This window comes from Vulpes vulpes, chromosome 10 (assembly GCF_048418805.1).
Source record: "Vulpes vulpes isolate BD-2025 chromosome 10, VulVul3, whole genome shotgun sequence".
In the NCBI taxonomy this organism is placed as follows: domain Eukaryota; kingdom Metazoa; phylum Chordata; class Mammalia; order Carnivora; family Canidae; genus Vulpes; species Vulpes vulpes.
Window position 1 is genome coordinate 16,388,867 of NC_132789.1, and position 19,607 is coordinate 16,408,473.

The 19,607-nt window shown below is 44.4% G+C and overlaps 1 protein-coding gene and 1 pseudogene across 2 annotated transcripts; one reads left to right on the forward strand and one right to left on the reverse strand.

Annotated features, from left to right (window-relative positions):
- The first annotated feature begins 494 nt into the window (after positions 1-494).
- SIRT4 (sirtuin 4) lies at positions 495-18,544 on the forward strand. Of its 2 annotated transcripts, none has more exons than XM_026015847.2 (5): positions 495-550; positions 6,475-6,972; positions 11,333-11,627; positions 11,743-11,952; positions 15,584-18,544. In XM_026015847.2, exons 2-4 carry the CDS (start codon positions 6,482-6,484, stop codon positions 11,893-11,895), a joined length of 939 nt encoding a protein of 312 aa, XP_025871632.1. In that variant the 5' UTR covers positions 495-550; positions 6,475-6,481; the 3' UTR covers positions 11,896-11,952; positions 15,584-18,544. The 2 variants fall into 2 exon arrangements, with proteins under 2 accessions (XP_025871632.1, XP_072579083.1); XM_072722982.1 differs by having other exon boundaries at positions 6,475-6,699.
- On the reverse strand, positions 3,903-4,871 carry LOC112932881 (vacuolar protein sorting-associated protein 29 pseudogene; annotated as a pseudogene).
- Positions 18,545-19,607: the final 1,063 nt, after the last annotated feature.

Genomic DNA, 19,607 nt, shown 5'->3' on the forward strand with positions numbered 1-19,607 from the left:
TTAGTTTTTATTTTTTAAAAAGATTTTATTTATTTATTCATGAGAGACACACACAGAGAAAGGCAGAGATATAGAGGGAGAAGCCGGCTCCTCACAGGGAGCCGCATGCGGGACTCGATTCCCAGACCCCGGATCACGCCCTGAGCTGAAGGCAGATGCTCCGCCGCTGAGCCACCCAGACGTCCCTAATCTAGATCCATTATTAAAGCTTCTACCTTAACAATGAATTCCTAACTTAGTGCTTTTTGGATGTACTATTTTGCACCGAGCACACTGTTATGGAAACTAACCACTTCTCTTAAAGGGATGCTGAATGTTAGTTTAGGAGACAGCGATCTATCTCCAACCAAGGTTCAAAACCTCTGGCCACGAAAACCAGACAGGTGGCAGTACTAGACAATCTGGGCCCCTGAACTGTGAAGCCCAGAGGATTGTGGGACTTGTAGTTTATCAAGCATCACTTTCCGCCTCCTGAACTACATTTCCCCAAATGCAAAAGTAGCCAGGCAGCTGCGTCGTCAGTCGTAAAGTGTCGCTTCAACCGAGAGAGGTGAGTGTGTTCTGTGTGGGCTGCGGGTTTCTAGACGTAGGGGGGTAGTTGTAGGGGTACCGAATTAACTCCTTGACTTTGGTGGTACCTGGCGGAGAGCTGCTGTTCTCATAGAGCGTGCTTTCGGCAGGGTTTCCCGAGCCCTTTGGCTCAGGGATCCAGACTAGGCTATGGAATGTTGAGAGAAATCGGCGTCCTGGATCTAGGTCTGGAAAGCCAAGCATATATGATAATGTTCACTTGGGGGGTGCGTATCACTAGAGAATTTCCGCATTATGTTAAGGAATATTGCAGAGCCTTGTTTTTACAGCTACAAAGCTGGGGTAGAATGTCGTTCCAGGTGTCACTATTGTGCTGTGTCCCAAGTAGCAGTGTTTGCAATTAAGGGTAAACTGAAAGAATATGGGGGAAATAGAATAAAAGATATGCATGTGCTTCGTTACGTTAATAAATAAAAAAAATCATAAAAATCATACATCTGAAAAATGAGTAACGACTTCGTCAGCACCTGGCACATTAGAATTCACATGTGCTCTTTAGTTTTTGTTTTCTATTTTTATTTATTTATTTTTAAATAATTTATTTATTTATTCATGAGAAACACAGAGAGAGAGAGAGGCAGAGACACAGGCAGAGGGAGAAGCAGGCTCCACGCAGGGAGCCCGACGTAGGAGTCGATCCCAGGTCTCCAGGATCACGCCCTGAGCTGAAGGCGGCGCTAAACCACTGAGCCACCAGGGCCGCCCTGTTTTTGTTTTTTAAAGATTATATTTATTTATTGATGAGAGACACACAGAGAGGCAAAGCCATAGGCAGAGGGAGGAGAAGCAGGCTCTATGCAGGAGCCCCCTGTGGGACTCCATCCCGGGACTCCAGGATCACATCCTGAGCCGAAAGCAGACGCTCAACCGCTGAGCCACCCAGGCGTCCCTGCTCTTTAGTTTCTCAAGAAATACTTCTGATTTATGAAATGGGAAGTAGGTTTATGGAACACATGGTCTCCCAAGGGATGGGAGTAACTGCATTTATAAAGGTAGTCCTCAGATGGAGACGTCTTTAGATGTAGTCATAGATGGAATAACAATGAGTTATTAAAGGATTTAAAAGATATTGGTAGTGGGCCATTAATCTTTTGAGATTTATAAGAAATAATTTCTGACCAACGAGATTTTACTGGGAAAAGCAGAAGAGGCCTCACGTTATGCTAGAATCTGGCTTCACCAACTTTTATTTTACACTCCCTTATTATTAATTAATTAATTAATTATTTTGAGAGAGAGAGAGAGTTTGTGCTCAGGGGAGGGGCAGGGAAAAGGAGAGGGAAAAGGAGGGGGAGAGAGAGAATTTTTAAAAAGATTTTATTTATTTGACAGAGAACACAAGCAGGGGGAGCAGCAGGCAGAGGGAAAGGGAGAAGCAGGCTCCCCACTGAGCAGGGAGCCTGATGTTTGGCTCCATCCTGGGACCCTGTGATCAAGACCTGAGCAGAAGATGGACGCTTAACTAACTATACCCAAGCATTGGGAGAGAGAATTTCCATCTGATGGCCATGGCATAGGAGAGCTCTGGTTGTAGGGATTTTTTTGTTTGTTTGTTTGTTTATTTTCTTTTTAAGATTTTATTTATTTATTCATAGACACAGAGAGAGGGAGAGGCAGAGACACAGGCAAAGGAAGAAGCAGGCATCATACAGAGAGCCTGACATGGGACTCCATCCAGGGTGTCCAGGATCACGCCCTGGGCTGCAGGCGGCACCAAACCACTGCACCACCGGGGCTGCCCTTTGTTTTTAAAAAAGATTTTATTTATTTATTCATGAGAGACAGAGAGAGAGGCAGAGACAGAAGCAGGCTCCATGCAGGGAGCTGGATGTGGGACTCGATCCTGATTGTAGGTTCTTAAGAGGTCAAAAGGACAAGTTTGACTTGGGCTGTTATGAAATAGTCCAGTGTGGAGATTTTATTTTGTGAAAGGTATTAGAAATTCTTGACCAAAAAAAATTATTAAAAAGATAGCCTTGTTGTTTTGGGTTAGACTCAGGAAGGTGTGTTGGAATTAGTTTTTACTGGTGAGGGCCAGTTGTTAAATATTCAGGGACTTGCTAGCCAGTTGCTAAACCATTGGTAGCCTGAAATTGGCCTTGATGGCATTATTTTCTTGTACCTTTTTGGGGGGAGGGAGACAGTGGTGGGAGAAGGTAGTTTACCAGCACAAGCCTGGCAAGAGTTAGTTTTCCTATAAGCCTGGAGCCCCAGTGTTCACTACATTCTTAAGTTCTCAGATCCTGAGCTAGCTCACAGTCTTCCAAATTATACAAAAGATTGACTTGAATTACAAAGTAAAATTATAAGTATACTCTAGATGTGTGTGTGCGTGTGGGGGGTGGAAGGTGTACATTTCCAGTGAAAGATACTCTTCCTTTAAGATATTTATTTGACAGAGTGTGAGTGCATGAGCAGGGGGAGGGGCAGAAGGAGAGGGAGAAGCAGATTCCCTGCTCTCAGGACCCTGGAATCATGACCTGAGCCAAAGCAGACACTTTGATCCTGGAGACCCAGGATCAAATCCCACGTCGGGCTCCCGGTGCATGGAGCCTGTTTCTCCCTCTGCCTATGTCTCTGCCTCTCTCTCTCTCTCTCTGTGACTATCATAAATTAAAAAAAAAAAAAAAAAAAAGGCAGACACTTAACTAACTGAGCCACCCAGGCACTCAGTGAAAGATGTTTATTTGGGTGCCATCCTTCAAGATACCGAAGTCACTAATTCATTATCAGTAGGTTGTTCATAAAAGTATACAGTCTGCCACCAGAAATAGTATGGTCTGGATTATCTACCTTATTTATTTATTTATTTATTTATTTATTTATTTATTTATTTATTAAGATTTTATTTATGTATTCTTGAGAGAGAGTCAGAGACACAGGCAGAGGGAGAAGCAGGCTCCATGCTGGGAGTCTGACACGGGACTCAATCAGGGGTCTCCAGGATCATGCCCTGGGCTGAAGGCAGGCCCTAAACCGCTGAGCTACTGGGGCTACCTGATTATCTACCTTTAATGTGAAACATTCCACATTTTAGCTTCTCTTCAAACTGTTTTGTTCTTTTTTTTCCCCTCACTTAAAAAAAAAAGGTTTTTTTATTTATTCATTTGAGAGAGCGTGTGCGTGTGCACCTGACTAGGGGGGAAGTTCAGAAGGAAAGGGAGATGCAGATTCCCTGCTGAGCAGGGTGCCCAACTCAGGGCACAATCCCAGGAACCTGAGATCACGACCTGAGTCAAAAGCAGATGCCCAACCAACTGAGCCACGCAGGTGCCCCTTTCTCTTCACTTTTCTTTTTTTTTTTTTATAAATGAAAGTTAACTGTTTATTACTGAAGAGAAAAATGTATACAAGTCTAAATTCTTTTTCCTCATGCACTACTTTCATAGTAAAGTTCCAGATACCAACTTTTGAAGATATTTACAAGGATAAATTTTTCTGAACATTATGACCATTTACTGTGTGATGACATTTTTTTCATAGAAATCATATATGGAAATGGAATATATTCTTATAGTTTACAAGAAGCTTAGAACATTGTATTAACAGAAGACGATATTTTACTGCAAAATATTATAAAGGTGATACAATTTTGTGGTACATAAATGTTTAATTACTTGATTTGAACATGGGAATGAAAAAAAAAACAGCAAGACAGGCCTGGCTTTTAAGATTTTTTGTATTCAATTCATTCTACTTTCACATCATCTCCAATTAGTTGATACACATAAGTGACAACTGTAGAAGCCTGGATGTCCATCAGCACAAATGAAGGAATAATGTTTGTTTCCAAGGCATTATATGCTCCAGTGGCAGAACCTGGGTTAATGTAGAATTTATTTTCATGCTCAAATGCTTCAAATTTGTGTGTGTGTCCCGACATAAGAATGTCCACATCGAACTGCCTCTGCAACAGGGCTAAGCTGGCCATGTCTCCCCATGGAATAACTTGATGTCCATGGATCAAACCAATTTTGAACTGCCCAACAGTTACAACTTTCTGTTCTGGATAATTCAGATTCTCATCGAAGTCTCCTCTCACAATATGAACATCACCGGCCAGAGTCTTGAGATAGTCATAACTCTCTTTGGTGCAAAGGTTTCCAGTACAGAGAATGTGCTGAATCTTTCCTGGCACCAGCAGTTTTTTGAATTTAGCCGGCAAATTGTTGCACCGGTGTGGGATGTGCAGATCTCCTAATACCAACACCAACATCCTGTTACTGGGCTCCGCTCAGTCACCGCCACCGCCGCCACCGCCTTCTTCCTCCTTTTTTTTTTTTTTTTTTTTTTTTTAATGACAGTCACACAGAGAGAGAGAGAGAGGCAGAGACACAGGCAGAGGGAGAAGCAGGCTCCATGCACTGGGAGCCCGATGTGGGATTCGATCCCGGGTCTCCAGGATCGCGCCCTGGGCCAAAGGCAGGCGCCAAACCGCTGCGCCACCCAGGAATCCCCTCTTCCTCCTTTCTTCACTTTTCTGATCATATCTTTTAAGTCTTTAAAATATTCAAAAGAGGGGCGCCCCCCCCCTCTCTATATATATACACTCTTTATATATATAGGAGCAAAAAAGATTAACTGCCAATAGGGAGGACCAGACTCTCTTTTTTGTGATGTTGAAAGTGGAGGAAGCTATTGATGGTTAATGCCTAGGTGCTCCTTTACTTTTCAGCTATAAATAAGATATCACCTTATACCTGCCAGAATGGCTAAAATCAAAGACACAAGAAATAACTAGTGTGGGCGAGGATGTGGAGAAAAAGGAACTCTCATGCACTGTTTGTGGGGATGCAAGCTGGTGCAGCTAATGTGGAAAACAGTATGGAGGTTCCTAAAAAAATTAAGAATAGAATTATTATATGATCCAGTAATTCCACTACTGAGTATTTACCCAAAGAAAACAAAAACATTAATTTGAAAAGATACATGCTCCTCTATGTTTATTGCAGCATTATTTACAATAGCCAAGACATAGAAGCAATCCAAGGATGGAAGCAATATATTCGTAGATGAATGGATAAAGAAAATGTCAACACACGCACAGAAATATTATTCATCCAAAAAAAGAAGGAAATCTTGCTATTTGCAATCAACATGGATAGATCTAGAGGATATAATGCTAAGTGAAATAAGTCCAAGAAAGACAAATACCACATGACTTCACTTATGTATAGAATTTAAGAAACGAAACAAATGAACAAAAAAGAGACATTGACCACTACATTTGAAACTAAGGATGTACTACATGTCGGCTAATTAAAAAAAAAAAAAAGAGAGAGAGACAAACAGACTCTTAAATATAGGGAAAAAACTAGTGGTTGCCAGAGGGGAGAAGGGATGAAAAGATTGGTGAAATAGGTGCAGGAGAGGGGTGCCTGGGTGCCTCAGTTGGTTAAACGTCTGCCTTCAGCTCAGGTCATGATCCCAGTGTCCTGGGGTTGATCCCTGTGTCAGGGTCCCTGCTCAGCAGGGAGTCTTCCTCTCCCCTTAACTCCCTACCCCCCGCTAATGCTCTCTCTTGCTTTCTCAAATAAACAAATAAAATCTTTGAAATAATAAGTGAAGGAGGGACGCCTGGGTGGCTCAGAGGTTGGGCGTCTGCCTTTGGCTCAGGGCGTGATCCTGGAGTCCCGGGATCGAGTCGCACATTGGGCTTCTTGCACCCAGGTGTCACCTTAATGTAGTGTTTTTAATGTTTATCTACATTGTAGCATAGATCAGAACTTCATGCTTATACGTAAATAACATTTCATTGTATAGATAAGCCCCATTTTGTTTATCCATTTATCAGCTGATGGTTGCCTCAGTTTTTTTTTTTGTTGTTGTTGTTGTTTTAATTTTTAAAACCAAGTTTCTCACATCAGGTTTCTTTCTCTGTAGAACGAGGATGAATTTGGGTTTGACTTTAAAGGCACCAAAAGGCCTCTTGATGGTGAACATCAGCAGGCAGTACTCACGCGGATCCATTGGGTTCTTTGTGCCATCAAGTCCTCCTCTGGACCCTGAGAAGGTCAAAGAGTTACAGCGCTTCGTCACTCTTTCCAAGAGACTCCTAGTGATGACAGGGGCAGGAATCTCCACTGAGTCGGGGATCCCAGACTACAGGTCAGAAAAAGTGGGACTTTATGCTCGCACTAAGCAGAAACCCATCCAGCATGGGGATTTTCTACGGAGTGCTCCAATCCGCCAGCGGTACTGGGCGAGAAACTTTGTAGGCTGGCCTCGGTTCTCCTCCCTGCAGCCTAACCCTGCACATTGGGCTTTGAGCAACTGGGAGAGGCTCGGAAAGCTGTACTGGCTGGTGACCCAAAATGTGGATGCCTTGCACACGAAAGCCGGGAGTCAGCGCCTGACGGAACTCCATGGCTGCATGCACAGGTGCAGGAAGGTCTAAATGGTTTGAATGCAGAAATGTGGGCTCCATTAGAGCAGGGACCGTGGCTATCTTGATCGCTGTTGTTTTCATTAGGCCTTGAGAAAAGGATTTGGAGCAAGTTGTTTTATTTATTTATTTTAAAAGATATTTCATTTATTTATTTGCACCTGCTCGAGAGAGCAAAAGAGAGCCCAAGAAGGGGGGAAGGAGAGGGAGAAGCAGGCTCCCCGCTGAGCAGAGAGCCTGATGTGGGGCTTGATCCCAGGACTCCGGGAGATCATGACCTGAGCTGAGGGCAGATGCTTAACTGACAGAGCCACCCAGGTGCCCCTGCAAGTTGTTTATTGTGGAGTCGATCTCAGCAAACTCACTGAGGAACAAACTCAGCGGGGAAATGAAACAGGGTAGGGAAGAAAAGCCAAGAAAAGGGTAAATTAATGAATGGGTTACTGCTTTGGTAAGCTAAAGCTCGATCCTTTGAGGAGCCCTCTGACCGTTTAGAGCATGCTTCAGAATTGTCTCATTGAAGGTTGAGGAAACTGGGGTATTTGTCCATCATGTCTCATCCCTCATTGGTTGAGGGTAAGTCTAGGGGAATTAATTCCCTAACACTGACTCTGCAGCTCTGGAAAAGGCTTCCTTGGCCAGTGAACACACTAAGAGAGATGCAGGAAGTTGCTTATAAGAGAACCGTGTGCTAGCCTGAAGGGTATTTTGGGGGGACTATGTGCAGAGTGTCAACAGCATAGGCTATAGTGGTGGATATCTGGTCCTAGACACGCAGAACACAGTACAGTCTGGCATATAGTCAGAAACCAGTAAATATTGATGGAATGAACACATGTAGCCCTGGCAATAACTTGAAGCTAATTGGAAACCATTTTCTTATTTTTAAGCCCCAGAGATCCTCCTGCCAATCTAGAATATATCTTGGGTGATCCCTGGGTGGCGCAGCGGTTTGGCGCCTGCCTTTGGCCCAGGGCGCGATCCTGGAGATCCGGGATCGAATCCCACGTCGGGCTCCCGGTGCATGGAGCCTGCTTCTCCCTCTGCCTGTGTCTCTGCCTCTCTCTCTCTCACTGTGTTCCTATCATAAATAAATAAAAAAAAAAAATTAAAAAAAAATAGAATATATCTTGGGTGCCTACAACATGTGGTGTGCTACCTGGTGGTGTGGAGGGGTCAAACCAATATATACAATGTGAGAATTTTATTTTATTTTATTTTATTTTATTTATTTTATTATTTTATTTTTTTTTAATGACTGAGAGACAGAGAGAGAGGGAGAGGCCAAGACACAGGCAGAGGGAGAAGCAGGTTGCATGCAGGGAGCCCGATGGGGGACTCGATTGCGGGTCTCCAGGATCACGCCGCCCCAGGCCGAAGGCAGCACCAAACCGCTGAGCCACCCAGGCTGCCCCAATGTGAGAATTTTATATGTGAGAACTTTGTGATCTCTTTGAAGTGGGGGAGGGATCTAAAAATAATAATGTTTAACAATAAACAACTTCACACAATTGTTAAATTATGAGGTCTTTAATTTTTTTTTTTTTTTTAAGATTTTATTTATTTACTCATGAGAGACACACAGAGGGAAAAAGCAGGCTCCATGCAGGGAGCCCAACGTGGAACTCAATCCTGGGTCTCCAGGATCATGCCCTAGGCTGTAGGCGGCGCTAAACCGCTGAGCCACCAGGGTTGCCCAAATCATGAGGTCTTTCATAGACATGTTTTGCAAGTTCAGAGAAACAGTTTTGTAAAGCTTGGAGTAATTGGTCAAGCTTTTATAGGAAAGGTGGGGCTTAAATCTAGCTCAGGTCTGACTAGCAAAAGAAGGGAGAGGGCTTTCGAAATGAAGAGGACTGGCAGCCCGGGTGGCTCAGTGGTTTAGCTCCTGCCTTCATCCCAGGGCGTGATCCTGGAGACCTGGGATCAAGTCCCATGTCAGGCTCCCTGCATGGAGCCTGCTTCTCCCTCTGCCTGTGTCTCTGCCTCTCTCTCTGTGTCTCTCATGAATAAATAAATAAAATCTTAAAAAAAAAAAAAATGAAGAGGACTTGTAGAGCCCAGAGGAGTCTGGCCTGGCATCTGTGGGGACTACTATGAAATCAGATTGTCTGGGAAGTCTAGACCCAGATCATGGGTACGTCTGAAAATAGTGCAGTGCAATTTGGGTCTGTCTTTAGAGACCAAAGGGGAATATTAGTGGTTTCTGAGCAAGAAAGCAACATGATAAAAATAGCATTTGAGGAAAGCCACACAGGATTAGAGAGAGTGGCTCAGGGAGGTCAGCCTGAAGGACCTAGATCTAGGTGGTACCAGGGGAATTCAAGAGTTAATGATGGCCATGGGTCCATTAAAACTTTCTTTTCATGATGAAAATTTCAAATGTTCCTAAAAGGAAAGTAGTATAATGAACTCCACATACCATCACTCAGATACAAAGATTTTATGATGTCTAATTTATCCCCTTTCCGTGTCTCTTAAAATATTTTATTTTTTAAAAGATTATTTATTTATTTATTCATGAGAGAGAGAGAGAGAGAGAGGCAGACACACAGGCAGAGGGCAAAGCAGGCTCCATGCAGGGAGCCCGACACGGAACTTGATCCCAGGTCTCCAGGATCACACCCTGGGCTGAAGGCGGTGCTAAACCACTGAGCCACCCGGGCTGCCCTCTTAAAATATTTTAAAATAAATCTAAGACTTGTCATTTCATAGGGGGCTGTTTTTTCAAGATAGAATTAATTAATTAATTAATTAATTATTTTAGAGGAGGAGAGCACACACACACACACACAGGTAGGAGGGACAGAGGGAGAGGGAATCTTGAGCAAACTTTCTACTGAGTCGGGAGCCCAATGAGGGTCTTGATCTCATGACCCTGAGATCACAACCTGAGCCAAAACCAAGAGTCAGATGCTAAACTGACTGCACCACCCAGGTACCCTCCATTTTTTAAAAAAGATTTTCTTAAGTAATCTCTCTATCTAACGTGGGGCTCAAATTCACAACCTCTAGGCCAAGAGTCACATGTTCCACTGACCCAGCCAGGTACCCCTTGTTAGGGGGCCTAATAAGTAAAATAATCAGCATAATCTGATACTGACTAGATAAAAAGGAGCAAATGAGTAACAAGTTTTCCCAAGGGTTCCAACCCAAGTAACTGGAGAAAGGATGGTGATGGAGAAGTTGGGGAGGGGCAGGTGAAGACAGAGGGAAGCTGGACGGAACAGTCAAGAGGACTTGGGAGTTTGGGAGGTAGAGTAGCAGTGGAGTTTTTTTTTTTTTTTTTTAAGATTTTATTTATTTAAGAGAGAGAGAGAGGCAGAGACACAGGCAGAGGGAGAAGCAGGCTCCATGCAGGGAGCCCGATGTGGGACTCGATCCTGGGTCCCCAGGATCATGTCCTGGGCTGAAGGCAGCACTAAACTGCTGAGCCACCCAGGCTGCCCCAAGCAGTGGAGTTCTGTACAGGGGAGGGGACCATTAGCACAGAGGCATTGCAGCAGTGAAAATGGAGCATCCCCAGGGTGAAGAAGATAGAAAACTGGCTGGAAGATTGAGGAGTAGAGAAGAAATCAACTAAACCACCTTTTGTTCTTTCTTTTAGCAGCTATTTAGTGAACGTCCACTGTCTGTGGGCACTGTTCGAGGTGGTGGGCATAGCACAGTGGTCAAAGGACTCAGAGTTCTTGCCCTCTTGGAGCTCATGATTAGAGAGGTAAGAAGAGACACAGAAGACACTGGGTAAGGACACCAAGGGGGAGAGAGTTTTAAAGAGATGATGGTGATGGACAGCAACAGTCACCCCAGAGGGAAGGAGAGGGAAGGAGGGAAAAGCACTGGTTTGGCCACTAAGGAAGTCATTTGCAGTTTTATTAAGGATAAAAATGAGCCACGAGGATAAGCAGGGAGTAGTGTAAGTAAGGAAAACAGATGTACACTACTTGTTCTACAAGGTTGGCAGTAGAAGGAAGGTGAGAAGTGGTAAAAAAAGTCATGAGAAGGGATTCCTAACGTGGGGGAAAGAATGGCTGTTAGGAATGGCAAGGACGGGCAGCCCGGGTGGCTCAGCAGTTTAGCACCGCCTTCAGCCCAGGGCCTGATCCTGGAGACCTGGGATCGAGTCCCACGTCGGGCTTCCTGCATGGAGCCTGCTTCTCCCTCTGCCTGTGTCTCTACCTCCCTCTCTCTCTATGTGTGTGTCTCTCATGAATGAATAAATAAAATCTTAAAAAAAAAAAAAAAAAGGAATGGCAAGAAATGTTGGAGGAGTTAAAAACGTCAGGGATGAGATGTCTTTGGCAGCTTCAGGCCTCCCCAGACCAACCATTCAGTCAGCCTCTTCTTTGGTTTCAGGGTCCTTTGCTTGGACTGTGGTGCACAGATTCCTCGGGGGGTGTTGCAAGAGCGTTTTGAAGCCCTGAACCCCACCTGGATTGCTGAGGCCCATGGCCTGGCTCCTGATGGTGACGTATTTCTCACAGAGGAGCAGGTACAGAGCTTTCAGGTCCCGTCCTGTGCTCGATGTGGAGGCCCCCTGAAACCAGATGTCGTTTTCTTCGGGGACACAGTGAACCCTGACAGGGTTGACTTTGTGCGCAGGCGTGTAAAAGAAGCCGACTCCCTCTTGGTAGTGGGATCATCCTTGCAGGTATCTGCCTTGGTCAGGGTGGTAACTGCCCCTTTTGTGGGATAGAGAGCCCCGGGGTAGCTCCCTATTTGGTTTCTCTCTTCCTGCATTGAGACCTGTGTCTTCTTCTTGTAAGGTATACTCCGGTTACAGGTTTATCCTCACTGCCCGAGAGAAGCATCTCCCAATTGCAATACTTAACATTGGGCCCACACGGTCGGATGACTTGGCATGTCTGAAATTGGATTCTCCTTGTGGAGAACTGCTGCCTTTGATAGACCCACACTGACCACAACCTGATGTTCCTGAGCCAGAAACTGGGACTTTCACTTTAATCCTATTAAAGGTAAGTTAAAGGCTTTCTTAGATACCAGTTTCCATTCAACTGAGAGCACTGACAAAATATAGAAAGTTCTAGGCTTTTTAATGTATGGCCATTCTATTTTTTTTTTCTTAAAGATTTTGTTAATTCACGAGAGACACAGAGACAGAGAGAGGCAGAGACTCAGGCAGAGGGAGAAGCTGGCTCTCTGCAAGGAGCCCAAGGTGGGACTTGATCCCCAGACCCCGGGATCATGGCCTGAGCCCAAGGCAGACGCTCAACCACTGAGCCACGCAGGTGTCCCTGTATGGCCATTCTTAATTAAAACTAAGTTTGTTATTCTCTTTTTTTTTTTTTTTTTTTTAATTTTTTATTTATTTATGATAGTCACAGAGAGAGAGAGAGAGGCAGAGACACAGGCAGAGGGAGAAGCAGGCTCCATGCACAGGGAGCCCGATGTGGGATTCGATCCCGGGTCTCCAGGATCGCGCCCTGGGCCAAAGGCAGGCGCCAAACCGCTGCGCCACCCAGGGATCCCAAGTTTGTTATTCTCTTATTATTTTTATTCATTTATTTTATTTTATTTATTTGAGAGAGAGCATGTGTGGGAGGGAAGGGCAGAGGGAGAAGCAGACTTCCCCCACTGAGCCTGGAACCTGACACAGGGCTTGATCCCAGGACCCCAACAACCTGAGTGGAAGGCAGCCACTTAACTGAGCCACCCAGGTACCCCTACTTATTTTTAAAATATTTTTATTTAAAAAAAATATTTTATTTATTTATTCGTGAGAGACACAGACTGAGAGGCAGAGACACAGGTAGAGGGAGAAGCAGGCTCCATGCAGGGAGCCCGATGTGGGACTCAATCCCGGGACCCCAGGATCACACCCTGGGCGGAAGGCAGGCACTAACCCACTGAGCCACCCAGGGATCCCCTATTTTTAAAATATTTTTATTTATTTGAGAGAAGTGTGAGCATGTGAGCAGGGAGAGAGGCAAAAGGGGAGGGAGAGGGGAAAAATCTCAAGCAGACTACTCGCTGAGGGCACAGTTGAACTTGGGGCTCAATCTCATAAACCTGAGATCATGACCGGAGCCGAAAGCAAGAGTCAGCACCCAATGGATTATTATTTTTTTAAAAAGATTTTATTTATTCATGAGACACACACACACACACACACACACACACACACACACAGGCAGAGGGAGAAGCAGGCTCCACGCAGGGAGGCGCTAAACCACTGAGCCACCCAGGGATCCCCTGGACTTTTATTTTATTTATTTATTTATTAATTATTTAAACTTTTATTTATTTATGATAGTCACACACACACAGAGAGAGGCAGAGACACAGGCAGAGGGAGAAGCAGGCTCCAGGCACCAGGAGCCCGACGTGGGATTCGATCCCGGGTCTCCAGGATCACACCCTGGGCCAAAGGCAGGCGCTAAACCGCTACGCCACCCAGGGATCCCGACTATTATTTTTTAAAACATTTATTTACGGGCAGCCCAGGTGGCTCAGCGGTTTAGTGCTGCCTTCAGCCCAGGGCCTGATCCTGAAGACCCAGGATCGAATCCCATGTCAGGCTCCCTGCGTGGAGCCTGCTTCTCCCTCTGCCTGTGTCTCTGCCTCTCTCTCCCTCTCTCTCATGAATAAATAAATAAAATCTTTTAAAAAATTTTATTTACGTATTTGAGAGTATGCACACGCATGTGTGTGTGAGTGGGGGCGGGGCAAAAGGGCGAGAGGGAGAGGGAGATGGAGAGGAAGGAGGGGAGAGAGAGAGAGAGAGAGAGAGAGAAAAGCAGACTTCCCACTGAGTGTGAAGCTCCACTCCATCTTGATCCCACAACCCAAGTCAAAATTAACAGTTGGACGCTTAATCAACTGAGCCCCCAGACACCCCTTAATTAAAATTAATTTTTAAGTATGCATTAAACTATAATGTTCCAGATCTAGGCACGTGCCATTCATTCACTCATTCATGAGGGAGGGAGGAGAGAGGGACAAAGGGAGAAGGAGAGCAAGAATCTTTAAGTAGGCTCCACACTCAGCTTTATTGAGACATAACTCCACCCTTTTGAAGTATACAATTAAGTTGCTTTATAGTACACTCAGAAAGTTGTACATTACTCACCACTAATTCCAGAATATTTTCATCATCCCAAGAAGAAACCTTGTACCCATTAGCAGTCACTCCCCATTCCCCATCCCCACCACCACTCCCCAGTCCCTGCCAACAACTAATCTATTTCTGCCTATTCTAGACATTTCATGTAATATGTGGCCTTTTGTGCCTGGCTGCTCCACTTGGTGTAATTTCAAGATTCATCCATATTGTAGCATGTGTTGGTACTTTTTATCTACTTTATGAATATAACCACTTAAAAAGCTTTATTGAGATATAGAGTTCACAAACCATACAGTTTACACAATTCAATAGTTTTTAGTATATTCCAAGAGAGGTACAACCAGTTTTTAAAAAGAGACTTTAATTTTTAGAAGAGTTTTAGGTTCACACCAAAACTGAGCAGAAAGTAGAGTGTTCCCATAGTCTCCTTTGCCCTGTACACTCACACAGTATTTATCATTCACCTCCTGACATCTTGGTTGTTTCCAAGTCTTTGGCAATTATTAAGTTGCTGTAAACGTGTGTGCGTTTTTGAGGAGTAGAGAACTTATGTGGGCCTAAGTTTTCAATTCATTTGGGTAAGTACCAAAGAGCAAGATGGATGAATTGCACGATAAAACTATGTTTAGTTTTGTATGCAGCTGCTAAACTGCCTTCCAAAGTGGCTGTATCATTTTGGATTCCCACCAATGAATGAAAGTTCCTGTACAACCACTCTTTAAGAACAATTTTAAATTGAAGTATACTATACATGCAGAGAAGTGCATGTACTATAAGTGGACAGCTTGATGAAGACACATAGCATCTTGATGAAGGAACAGAATACTATTAGACTAGCACCAAAGAAGCCCCCTTTGCACACACTTTTTTTAAAGTAGTAGGCTCCATGCCTAGCGTGCCCACAACCTTGAGATAAGACCTGAGCCAAGATCAATAGTTGGAGGCTCAACCAACTGAGCCACTTAGGTGCCCCAACATACACACTTTTTTTTTTTTAATTTTTGTTTTTTTAATTATTTTATTTTATTTATGATAGGCACACAGTGAGAGAGAGAGAAGCAGAGACATAGGCAGAGGGAGAAGCAGGCTCCATGCACCGGGAGCCCGACGTGGGATTCGATCCCAGGTCTCCAGGATCGCGCCCCGGGCCAAAGGCAGGCGCCAAACCGCTGCGCCACCCAGGGATCCCACATACACACTTTTTAAACTAGGTTATTACTAGAATAATACATATTTATTGTAGAATGTTTAGATGATACAGATAAGTAAAAAGAATATAATACAAATTACCCGTTATTTCACCACCAGGATAACCAAAACTTAACATTCTGGTATAACTAAATGTTTTTACAAAAATCAAATCAAGCTATGCATATTTTAGCGCATCCTGTTTTCATTTAACAAGATACGGTGACCATCCTTACATGCCCTAAATGCTGTGGTTTTTTCAGTGGTTGGCTGATGTTCACCATCATTACCCACTCTCGGCTTACTCAGCATTAACCTGTTTCATTTCTTTTCAGATACTTAAGGACTCCTCCATTCTTCCTCTAAACAATCGAAGCTCACTGAGTGCAGCCTGTAGAGGGCAGCAAACTGACTTTCTCCCAGCCCCTCTCTGAACTGGGCAGGCTTCAGAGTCAGGTTGCCAGAGATTTGACCCTAAAGACTTTTTCAAAGCAGCAGCCGCTCTTGATAGGGAAACTGCCTTCACTTGCTTTTTATCTCACCAGGTAGAAGAAATGGCCCAGGAAATATGTAGGCCAGAACGGTCTTTGGAGTGCCAACCCAGAATCTCACTAATGTAGGGGGTGAGGGGAAAAGAAAATGACTTAATTTATAATTACAAATGGTTAAATGTCTCTGAAACATTCTGATATATATATTTTAAAGATGAGCAATAGTATGAATGAATTTTTTATTGACTAAGGAATAAAGGGATCATAACACACCAGGTATGTGGGCTGTACATTTATATTCTTTGTTTTGTTTTAAAGATTTTATTTATTCATGAGAGACACACAGAGAGAGGTGGAGACACAGGCAGAGGGAGAAGCAGGCTTCCCACAGTAGCTGGATGTGGGACTCGCTCCCGTGACTCTAGTATCACACCCTGGGCCGAAGGCAGGCTCTCAACCGCTGAGCTACCAAGGCATCCCTTCTTTTTTTTAATCAGCTAAAAGAGAATGAGGCTTTATGATATGGTTCTCTAAGGATTTCTACAGGATTTCAGCTGCCAGAATGAGACACTTGCCTCCAACCTGGTTTGCAGAAAGGAAACAAGTGGGCTCTTAAACTGGTTTCTTGCCAAGTAAGGCAGCAATACCTGTTTGATAATTGTATTAGCCAGAAAGAATCACCGTACCAGGCTAAAGGTTTCAGGACAATCTCATCACAAAGTAAAGCGGATGAAAGAATCACAGTCTGTTCTAGATGGTTTTTGTCTAAGATTAGGGCAAGCAATACATGTTCATCCTGTACCTGCCTAAGAAGTGAGTTTTAGTGAACTGGGATAATCCAGGATCTTGAAACCAACAGAATTCTTTAATCTGCACAACTGGATGTTTTCCCATAGTCATTAATTCTGAAGAGGTGTAAGGTTGTTGTAAATCTCCTTCTAGGTTTTTTGCAGAGGAGGATCTGAAGGTGCTTTGAATCCGATTTGCTCAGTTACCAAAAGTCAGTACCAGTAACTGGATTCAAATCTGGGTCTTTGGGATCCCAACCACAAATTTCATCAGTGGTTACTGACAGACATTGTAATAAAGTACTAAGGCTACAAAGATACAACTTCTTGGTTTAAAGTGGCTCACAGAGAATGTGCCATTTCCTTATCCTTATGCTCTACCAGAAAACGTCACAGATTCATGCATGTAATGACAGAACGAGAGCAAATTTAATGCATCCCCTCTCATTTTATTTTGGAGGAAACTAAGATCCAGACTTACCAAAGACCATAAAACATTGTTTAAGAGCCAGAACTAGAATCCAATACTTTTCTCCCAGGTCTTTTCTTTTTAAACTGCTTTGTATTTGTCCGAGGATTATGCTTACAAAGAAGTCAGCCTGAAACAGAAGTAGAAGCCAGCAGTACAACTGGCCAAGGAGACCGGAATGGTTAAGATGCAGGAGACAGTGGAGAGCATGTTTGGTTGCTAGGGAGGAAGGCAGGCTCTATCACCTAATGCTGCACAATTCATGCAACCAAGTCTTCAGGACCTCAGGAATGTTCATATTGTTCAGTTCTTCCTGAGGTGGAATTCCTCCCCAAAGATTTGTCCCAAAAGGAACTTGGCATTTCCTGAAGTTGATGTTCCTCATGTCTCACCTTACGTTTTTTGCTTTCTACCAGCATGGCAGTTCCTAACCCACTATAAGTGCCCTTTGTTGTAATAACAAACTGACTAGTGGCCGCTATCAGTTTGTCATTGCCCTGGTTTCAGGCTTTTAACTGCATAAGTCCAGCTTTGGGCATGACTTTCCTCAACTGCTATGGCTCTGCTATCACAGTGTAGAAGTTACAAAGGCAAACAAGTACATAACACTCAAAACCAGTTTTCCACTAACTCATATTCCTTCTTTTATGCTATCATAAATTGAGTATCTCTCACCTCTCCCTTAAATAATAGCATTCTTTGAGCATACTGTATCCCAAACACTATTTTATAACACATTATTAGCTCACTTAATGAGTTAACCCCACAAGAAATGCTTGGCCATGCATAAGTCAGTTTTCAGTGAATGCCAGACCTTTCCTGAGAGGATCAATTTAAGGACCAACAGGAAATTCAACACTCGTAAGGGTGACCAGCTGTCTCAGATTGCCCAGTACTGAGGGGGTCTCCTGGCTTGCAAGACTTTCAGTACTAAAACCAGGGTGAGTTGGTTACCCCTGTTCCTAGGAACAGGGTATAATAGTTAATTGGAATAGTTAATCTGGAATAGTTCATTCCAGATACTCTATCCTTGTTAGACTGACGGTGCTCTGAGATCCAGATTTTTAATTTAATTTTTACGTCACAAAAACACTTTGTGAAGGAAAAAAAAAAAAATCTCGTCTGAGAAAGGAGTGTTTTTTTTTTTTTTCTCTACTAGAAAAGGGATATAAAATGGCATCGAAAGCACTGAGATATACACAGACCTGGGTTTCCATCCCTGTCTTGCTACTTACTAATTACGTGAATTTGGGCAAGTGGTTAATCTTCAATCTCTTTATAGATGAGGATACTAGTAGCTACCTCACTAGGTTGTTAGGGAAGATTAAAAAAAAGGTAGTGATGCATTTGAAGCTCATAGCACAGTGGCTGGCACACAGTAAGCAAATATCAGCCATTATCACTAGGCCAAACCTTTCTCTTCTGTTGAGTACTTTAACTAGACTCGGGTGGATCTCCTCCAGAGCCACATTCCCTTTTTGTATACCTTTTTAAAAAGATTACAAAAGCTAAGTCTTGCTTGATATAATAAAGCCTTTCTAAAGTAAAGAGTATCCTTCTCTCTCCTTCCCCATGGGAAAGTAGTATTTATGGAACATTTACTATAAAACAAGCACTGCAGGAAGCATTTTACAAGGCGTTGACTCACCTAATTCCCACAGCCCTATGATCTGCACACTATTAATTCTTTTGACAGATGAGGATCCTGAAGCTTGGGGATTTTATGTAACCAGCCCAAGTTCACCTGGGGTGACCAGGCCAGAAATCAAAGCCAGTCTATCCAGTTCCTAACTGTCTTTAATGATCCAGAAGCCCGGAGGGGAACTGCGCAATTGCACTTTGGGAGGGAAGAAGGGCAAGACTCCAGGCACTTCCCGAGGTGACCCCTCCCCGCCCCCACTAGGTCCTTAGAAATGAACAGGCAAGCACCAGGCGGGAAAGGGGAGAGCATTCCAAATGGGGGTCAGAACTGCAAATCCCTCCACCTTCCCCTCTTGAAACTGGGGACTTGGGGCGCAGAGGCCCTCGGCTCGCTCAGCGTCCACTTGCCTACCTCCTCGCCCCAGTCTGGCTCCCGGCAAACCAGCTTCTCCGCCCCCTCGTCCCTTTCCGGGATGGAGGCCCCGGAGGAGCATCAACCAGAAACTGGCAGGGGGCTAGGGGAGGAGGGCCGTGGGGGGGGGCCGAGACGCCCAGACAGGCACGCGCACCGCAGGAAGGTGGGCCCCAACGTCATACCCACGTGAGCTCGCCCTTTTGTCGCACTTGGCCCGCCCCTTCTTTTCTTCCTGCCGAATTCTGACCCTGGAGAACAGCGCACGGAAGACCCAGGAAGCCGCATCCGAAGCCCTGGCCGCCACCTCACCCTGACGCCGCCTGGAGCAACCGGTACCAGCCACCGCGCCTGCGCCAGCTCGGGCCGACGCGAGGGGGCGGGGTCAGAGTCTGGGGGCGGAGCTTTACGCTTTTTTTAAAGGAACCCGGACCACGTGTCCAAGAGATACCCAATCACATTTCTTACTCTGAAGTCCCGGCGGGGCCGGGGAAATGATTGGGTTGAGCTCAGGATCACGTGATCTGAAAAGGTAAATAGAGCCACGTGGTTTTTTTC